Source organism: Belonocnema kinseyi, chromosome 4, assembly GCF_010883055.1.
Source record: "Belonocnema kinseyi isolate 2016_QV_RU_SX_M_011 chromosome 4, B_treatae_v1, whole genome shotgun sequence".
Lineage (NCBI taxonomy): Eukaryota > Metazoa > Arthropoda > Insecta > Hymenoptera > Cynipidae > Belonocnema > Belonocnema kinseyi.
In genome coordinates, this window is record NC_046660.1 from 122,061,464 (window position 1) to 122,070,649 (window position 9,186).

Consider the following 9,186-nt stretch of genomic DNA (forward strand, 5'->3'; position numbering starts at 1 on the left):
GTGGACAAAAGACCCTTGCTGGAGTAAGCTCACTCACACTAAGGTACATGAATAGACCGAAAAGTAGTAGAAAAAATTAAGTCGGGTGGTGCCTGACCATACCTGAAAATGAAGCAAAAATTTTGCCGACCACTGGACTAGAGGGAACGACTTTTTTTAACTGCTTTGACAATTCTTTTTAATAATAACCTTATTGCAATTCGTGGATATTTTCAATAATTATGTACAAACGAAAAAGAAGCGAGGAATACTCACGCACGTTACTTGTTTACAAACAGCTGGTTGTCGCATGCAGTTTTTAATGTCAAATAAGCGCAAAACAGTGTTCTTAGCCTTCATATCTATCTTTAGAACCGACAGATGGCACTGCTGACTAGTATTTTGTTGAGACTCAGCCACTAGAGCACAGCAACGGCAAACATGCACCGTTCTACAGGTTCTCCCAGTATCAACTTGCCAGTGTGTACTGAATTCTGATCACAGAAATTCAGCACCGTTTGGCGCGGATGCTGTTTGTATGGGAGACCAGAAGACTAAATAATCCGAGGCGTCTCTAGTAGGGTTCACTTGTGGTCAACCACGACGAGTCCACACACGTGAATCCGGGACGAAACGCCGGTAGTCGAGAACGATTGCCATACCAAATCTTTGGATTCGGATTCCATGGTTGGAATCTACATCATCGAGCCCCCATAGCTAATCACAAGAATTCTGAAAATTCTACAAATATAGATTTTGCGAAAGATAGAAATCTGCGGGTAGCAGTCGACAGCATTTGAACGGTAGAATCGTTTCCAAATTTATTTTTTTACTCATAATTCTGATCTGTGCTGATTCAGTGCTTTTTCTTCAGCAATACCCGTACTGCTAGTTTTCTATACCTGAGTTACCCTTCAAGTGCCCATTTAAATTTTTAAAAGGCTATTTTCCACCAGTAAATCTAGTCTGTGAGGTATTTAAAAAGGTGTGTTAGTGGTATATACTATAGTGTTAATGAAAAGGATATTTAAATTAGATAAAAATCAAACTTAGAATCCTTTTTGACGTCCAATAATCAAGTTGATGTAAAGAATTCCTGAAAATAAAATCAAGAATATAACAACCAAATTTGGACTACCAGCACAAAATGTTCTCATTGGAATCTGAAAAAAGGAACATTTTCCTCCCCTCCTTTCCCCCTAACAAATAAAATAAAATTATTCGTCTTTACATTACTTTCCTCCTTTTCGTTTTTGTGTCAAAGTAAAGATGAATAATTTTATTTTATTTGTTAGGGGGAAAGGAGGGGAGGAAAATGTTCCTTTTTTCAGATTCCAATGAGAACATTTTGTGCTGGTTGTCCAAATTTGGTCGTTATATTCTTGATTTTATTTTCAGGAATTCTGTACATCAATATAAAATTTGTAAAATTTTGAAATTATCTACGAGGTTAGAAATTCAGAATCTACGGGTTTAAATTATTTCAGATATGCTAAAACAGATAATATTTTTTAATTCAACTTCAAGGTAGTATATTAGTATATAAGTTACAATTATAAATATGTATAATGAGAAAATTCGAATTAAACAAAAGTGTTAATTTGAAGAAAATTGTAAAAAAGGGAGTCGGTTTGGTTGCGGCCAGGTACTGTTAATAACTCTGTCCGCCCGGTACGTGTAGAATACAATAGGAACATTATATGGCCGTCCCATCACTTTTCAGTTTAGGTGCTTAAAATCAGCACAAACAGTCACTGAAACGGCACTGAGGGCCCAGTGCCGTTCGCCAGTGCTTTTCCAGTGCTTTTTCATCGGCAGGGTACAGCCATATAAGTCCGGACACTTGAGTCTGGGACACCCTATATAGACGGTTTAGTTCCCTTCTGTATGCCCCGGTTGGATTCAGTGGAAGTGAAGTCACAAAGAGAAATACCTGATTATTTTAAAGAATTATATTTTATTATTCAAACTTTATGTGCACTCTCGAATGCAGTTTTAATTACTTATTCGCCTTCTTCTATATTTATTACACAATAAATCGACCTCAACGATAGAGAACATCCTCATTGCAATTAATTCCATAAGAAATAGAAAGAATTTAAGGCATAGTTTAAAAATTGAAGTTAAAAAACTTTTGAATTTTCCCAAAAATAATAATTTTGAATAATTTTGAATTTTCCCAAAATCTTATCGTGCGCGTGGTAGGAAAATTAAAAAATTAAAAAAATGTAAAACTTTTAAAACATACTATAAAAATATAAAAATTCCACCCTCGATAAGCTTTATTCTATTACATTACAGTCATCTAAAACTGTAAAATAATTTATATCGTCACTCAATTATACTTTCAAAGATATAGTTTAATCATTTGAAATGAAAATGAACATTTATCGATCATTCTTTTCTGTTGATTCGATTAAAATAATTATGATCAACAATTCAAAATCTAAATGCCCTTATAGGAGAGAATAAATAAATTTAAAATGGATAAAATAGCAATTTGTAAATTATTTTAAAAACTTAGTTCCTATGTTGCGAATTATTTTTTATAATAAAACCCTTTCGATCAGAATTAATTTAAAAACAAATATAATAAAAATTCCCTTTTTGTCTTAAATCATAAGTTAAATTTCATGAAAAGAGTTATGCCGAAATTAAATTTTTTAAATGAATTAATTTAAATTAATTAAATTTCTTTACAATATATAATTTTAGTTCATTTTTTAGACTTGAAATTTTGAAAATATATTAAAATATCATTGTTTTATAATCTAAAGTGCAGAGACGTTATTTAGATTATATTAAATAATTCCTATTGTTTACAGTTATTATTCAAAATAAAATTATATTTTTAAAAGAAAAAAACGTTAAAAACAAAAAGATATACCTATACACTTTATATGTAACACCGTTGCCCCAACACTTCAGTTTGATATTGTCCCTTAAAATAGGATTTTCCATTCTTTAACAGTATTTCGATCATTTGCCAGTAAATTTCTTTTATTGTGTTATGAAATTCAACGTTATTATTTTGCCATGCATTTGCAACGATCATAGGCTAACTGCATAGCTGGCTCCGCAACACGGACACCGTCAACACATAGTACATTTTCAACTCAGAGTACCAAGGGGCTGCCTATTACTGCGGATTTAAATTTTATTTACTCACGAGCATATAAATGATAAATGAACAATTGTAGGTTAAATATCTCTAAAAAAAACTTTCTTATTTAAGAAAATGCTTTCGTTGCTCCTATTTTAGTTTAAGTGAATATCCTCCTTAAAATTTGCAAATTAAACAATTTCGAATTTGAAGCTTGTAGACTTTTGAACTCATATTCACGTATCAATATGAAAGATTCAAAATCGTACTTCCTGTGTTTTTAATAATAAAGAAAAAACACCGAATATTGAAATGATTCATTCGAAGTTACACAGTTTGAAGCCTCTGCTTTTGAATCGTACAGTATTTGATTCACGAGAATGCCAATTTAGTTCTGCAATTAATGATTCGCAGTAAAATTTTGACTTGTATTTGCGTCAAATTTACAGAAGATTTAGCTGTGAATTACATATATCCGTTATTTGCTAAGTTTTCTTTACTATTCAGTTAAGTCTATCAAGTAAATTTCAAGTGAATGCAAGTCAAAGTTTCACGATTCAAAATCTGGAATTTTATAGATAAAAATTCTTTAAATTGCTTATTTTTAAAGTACCTAAATAGATAGTTCTATAAGAAATATGAAAAAATAGTTATTAAATATTTTCTTTTCAAATACCTCGATTCCGAATCATATCTTTTCCTTGCGAAGATTTTAGGTGACGTTCGACCTTCGGCAGGATCACTGCAAAATGAGATGGCTCTTTGCTTTTGCTCTGATCTCTCAGTATATTCCACAATTCCATCTAAAGACAATGTAGAGTCAGTGATTTCTTTGGAGAAAACCGAACAGTCGTTACATTTTGTTTCACTTGCCAAAAGCGAATCCTTTTCTTCACAGACAACAGCGTTAACTGTCTCGGTGTTTAAAACCACTGGATAACTCTCACTAATCGAATACGACTGGCTCATCGCATCTTCCTTATTTGTAGAACTATATTCCAGTTGATCGTTGTACTTTTCCGAATTACCATTCGAGCTTTCTTCACCATCGAACTGACTGTTGCTGAGTGCCATTTCACAGCTACTAATCGAATTTGAACTTCTCTGTCTCATTGTGGAACTTTCTTCGTTATTCGAATTAGTCTTTGGTTTTGATACAGAAGTTGGTATGGTAATTTCAATATTGTTCTCCATAAAACCTTCGTCCATGAATTTCGAAAACGACGTTTGGTGACTACTATTTCTATCCCTTAGATTCTTAAACACAGTTTCGTTCAAAGTTTCGTTGCTACTAATACTAGACGTATCTCTAGGTAAAGTTAGGGTTGTATAGTCAATGGCACTTTCTGCAGATTTACAAATACGTTTCGACTGGCTATTTAGATTAAGGGATTGAATAGGCTTGTCCAGGCCTTGATCGAGAGAAGAGCCTAATGTCGTTTTCGACGCTTTCAATTGACTCATTGATGCAGTTGTTCTGTGGCATTTCTCGAACAATATTTTCTCTAACGGAGGCGTTAACAGCTTGTTATTAGGTATTTCTGCGTCCAAAGATGAAACAGAGAAAGTCCGTTTTGAACTGTCGAGCCTAAAGATGTAAACGAGAGTTAGGTTGAAAGTTCGGTTTGAAAGTACGAAAGTGCACTACTTACGGCTCATTTGATCTTGCATTGATTAGACTGGAGAGGTTTGGCAAAGTGGCTCGCAAATCCACCGTAGGAAGTCCACAGTACCATCGTAGCTGTGCAATGTTCTTATTCAAGAGATAAACAGCATAATGAAAGTGTAATTTGTCTTTACTTCGAGCAAATAAAGGAAATCTGAAAAGAATGAACATTTAATTTTGTTACTTACTACGTTAAAACGAGTAGTTATCACCCAGACCCATATATAATCACAAAATGACAGACAATTTCAATAAAAATAAGGAAAAAAGCTGGAAAATGTATCAAAATATAAATTAAGTTTTAACGTTCATAAAATTATTAAAGTATATTTTATATTTCTACCTTTATGCGTACTCAAGAAAAAATATTATTATATGAGTTTAATGACTAAAGTAGAAAAATCCTCAAATTCTTACGCCGTGGCAGAAGAAAGTAGGACTCAATTTATCGTAAATACCGAAAGAAAGGATTGTTCGTTCCTAGCACTAATGTTTAGTTATAAAACAATCTTTGAACAGAATTTTACAATTTCTTTAGACATTTGAATATATTTTCGTGGGACAAATTTTATTGGCGACATGATTACGAAGTACCAGTAAATATCCGTTGGGGGCGCCACGTCAACGAGAACACAAGCAAACTTTTTATGAATGTTAACGATGAGATACATATACTTAAACTCGAAATAAACATGACGCATATTGACAATTGTCAAATTTGTTTAAAAATATGACATCAATTGTGCCAAATGAATCGTAAAAAAGATTGCATCAATTTGATAAAAAGTATGTAGTGACCGAATCCATTTAAAATCAGACATGTTCTATACTTGAAGTCGCTGAATCTTTCTATGTTGATCATTGGGTTTTTAAATATTTAACTTTATTTATATTAATAAATTTTTTTTAATTTAAAGTTTAAAAAAGGAACCACATCAGGTCCGAAACGTTGCTTCGAAATCTAGTTTTGACTATCAAGATTTGTTTTTTATTCAAGGACCTTAAATCCGAAAACTTATTTAATAAAAATAAATAATATGGTTAGAATGTATGCAATATTTTTTCTTTTCGATCAAGGCTTAGTGCTTCTCAGAAGTTTCCATATCTCGACGTAGGTTAAAGGAGCCAATTAATTCCACCTGTCGCTCACCTCCAATATGCACAATTATTTTAGAGTTTTGATTCATTCTTGAAGCAATATTTTAAATCTATATTTCTCCTCTAACGAAAAAGTCACATCGGCCAGCTAAAAATCCTGTATATCATATTTTGAAATAAATTTGACAACCCTCAATATGCGTGATTCACGATTATTTTCCATCTGAGTGTCTGTGTCTCATGATTCACAACAAGTTTTCTTGTCCCACGAAAATGTATTATTATCAACGTTTATTCTAAATAATAGCACAGGCCCAAAACAACAAAATTTGTGTCAACTGTGTATGAGACTAGTGTATCCTTAAGTATTTTGAGCCGCTGAATCCGAATCCGACCTCAGAATTGGGATTCAACGGTAAAATTTTCCTTTAGTCTAGGAGAAAAGTAGATCATCAAGAAAATTCTGGAGTCTGCGAATGTGATAATTGTAAAATAGCAGAATGTCTGTACTTTGCGGCTAATAATTGCACTTTTATATATTTTTACCCACTAAAATCAAATCCGACCTCAGAAATTCCCCTATGCATCAGATTTTTTCTGTAGTCTCAGAAAAAATATTTTGTATTTATTCATCGTTTTCTGTGCACGTAACTGTAATTTGCATAAAACATGAGGCTACTTTATGATGTTCCACTTTTTCGTCTGGACTAGGGGAAAAGAGAAGCTCTGTAGAGACATTGGTTGGATTTGATTTTAGCCGCTCAAAATATATAACAGTGGATTAATAGCAGCAAAATACAGACGTTATGCTATTTTACAATTATCACCTTCGCAGATTCCAGAATTCCCTCCATTTTTAACTTTTCCCCTAGGCTCGGGAAAACTGCCACTGTCTAAAATAGTTAAATTTTGGGTAATCACTCACATATGTATACAAATTTAAGAACACGTTTGAGAACAAAATTTCTAATCAAAACTTTCAATTTTTTTATAGTTTTAATTGAAAAATAAAATCGAAGATTTGTAACATTTAAACTTAACATAAGACTGGGCTGGCGTCTATGATATTCTTCGAAATCCCTTAAAACCCCGTGAAATCATTGAAATTTAATAACATTTTTTGAAATTCCTTAGAATCCAATAAAATTCCTTCAGACTTTTGAAAACTCATAAAACCTGAAATCCTCCTTAACTATTAAAATCCCCTGAAATCCAGAACATTTTAAAAATCTTACTCTCTTTTAAAATCCCTTGAATACCTTTAAAACGTGATGAAAATTATCATTGTTATGTTTTAAATCCCTTGAGCGCCTTTAAAATTTCGGGAAACATTTCAATCCTACTAAATTCTTTTTAATTCGTCAAAATTTCTTAAGGCAAGGAGAAATATAGAGTAACAACCCTTCAGAAATTTCAGCCAATATTAAAGTGGCGACACCAGCGGCCACTATTCCTGTCAAGTAGAAGGAAAAATAGGAGATGTGTCAAGACCTTAAAAAGGAGCTGCAACGAATGTACCCAAAATATTTGTTTAAAGTAATTGTGACGCTAAACTATCACTGGTTCGTAACCTTAAAGCCATACCTGCGTGCCAAAAACATTTCAAAGTACTTGCAAGATGGATGCAGACAGCTGTCCACCTTAGGTTGCTTCGCGTGATTTCGTCTTGCTCTGTGTCCACTCATTTCATGGTCGTGAGACGAGGCATCCATCTCGTAAGTGTCTCGGCATGTCGTTGGCATGCGGATATGACTTCGAGGTTACGAACTAGTATTAGTTTCGCATCTCTGAGGGCACCGATCTGAAGGACAATTACTTTAACCGCATATTTAGGGTACCGTCATTGCAGCTCCCTTTTATGGTCTTGATACTTCTTCTCCTTTTCCTACTCCTCGACAGTGATGTTATAATTGGCCGCAGCCAAGAATTCGATCACGAATATAGTTCGCTTATCGAAGTCTGGGAGAACGATGTCAGACCTACAGTGTGCAATGGAGACTGCTGTCTGAAAATCGTAGTTCCAGAAAATTTGGCCCTTCTCGTTTTGGACAATTGATTCTATTTTCCTCGGAGCTTTCGGCAGGAAGGATCACTGTCAACACCGCAAGAGCCACAAAGATGGTAATAAAGCATGCTTAGGGCCGCGATAGTATGTGTTATAGGTACTCAGCGTGTGATTGACACACTCTGCACCTATGGTTGGGAACTTTTTGACGTAAAATATAGTTATGGTATACTAAGGTGGAAATTACACCGTCCTTGTATGTGATAATGAAACCCTCTGTACCTGAATTAAGCTCTGATGATTTGAGGAAAGCAAATGTTTGCTCCTTCGACAAAGGACTGATTTTCTATATTTCTATGAAATTTCACGTGCATTTTTTTGTTAAGTTGTTGTTGGCGGGCATTTTTAAAACTCTGCTTTCTCTAATTCGGCTTTTAGAAGTATGGCATCTAGATGGAGTAATACACTTTCCACACTGCTGATGCTAAAATTTAGGGCAATGGTCCCGGCCGCCTGCTCCGCGGCCAATCATTTTGTGTTTCCTAAAAATTGTTAGGAGAGGATTTGTGCCATTTGCAACTATGTAAGCTGTACTCAAAAAATGGAGATTGCTGTCCAGAAAACGTAGTTCCAGAAATATATATCAGATATTGATTTTTATATGTGGAGTTGGAACTGGCTAGTGCGTTTAAACGTGCAATGCGTCTGTCCGTAATTTTTGTCTAAATACTTTGTTATCGGGTCATCGTGCGTTCTCACATGGAGTCTACATCATAGTATTTAATTTTTGGAATACGAATCGGTTCATTGTGTGGAAAGTTTCTGTCAGAAAACTAGTTTTTGGGTGGAAGTGTCAGTTTGCTTGGTAAGATGGTGGCTTACTTGTGGCAAATGTTTGCGCAATGGCTCATTTTAAGTATCTAAATATCTCTGTTAAAGATAATCAGAAGATAAAACAACAGAAGCAGTGATATTGCTCTAACGGTTCCCAAAAGATCAAACGGCGGAAATAACATTTTTTGTCATCGAAACAGCTGATGATGATGTAGCAAATCCAGGGATTGCTCTAGTATCTTTTTGGCCGGGGTAGAAACTGCTACTATGAGAGCAGTATCGAGAGCGCAGGAAGCAGGGATTCCAGCAATTTTTCAACATGTGGAAATCTTGTCAAGACAAATAGATAGAGGCTTTGAAAAGTCTGTTTGACGGCAGTCAAACTTTTATTCTTTGAGGATTATGCACCAAAGATGAAATTGTTTCTGTTTAGAATCCGTCCTACGAACCCTTCCCGCTCCCAGCTACTATAGTGGCCAAATTGACCTACTAGATTATGTG

General features: G+C 34.2%; 1 protein-coding gene across 14 annotated transcripts in view; it reads right to left on the minus strand.

The window, feature by feature from the left end:
- The window catches only part of LOC117171546 (UV radiation resistance-associated gene protein), a 149,875-nt gene that overhangs the window by 70,481 nt on the left and 70,208 nt on the right, over positions 1-9,186 (minus strand). For 8 of the 14 annotated variants that reach the window (XR_004466898.1, XR_004466900.1, XR_004466899.1 and 5 more), the window contains exons 6-7: positions 4,735-4,902; positions 3,759-4,670 (exon numbers count right to left, since the gene is read on the minus strand). Coding sequence is in view for 10 of the 14 variants with exons in the window: in XM_033358954.1 (XP_033214845.1) it covers positions 3,759-4,670; positions 4,735-4,902 (1,080 nt within the window). In the remaining 4 variants the exon portion in view is untranslated. The remainder of the gene's footprint in view (positions 1-3,758; positions 4,671-4,734; positions 4,903-9,186) is intronic. The other 6 variants (XR_004466897.1, XM_033358963.1, XM_033358958.1 and 3 more) reach the window with 1 other exon arrangement.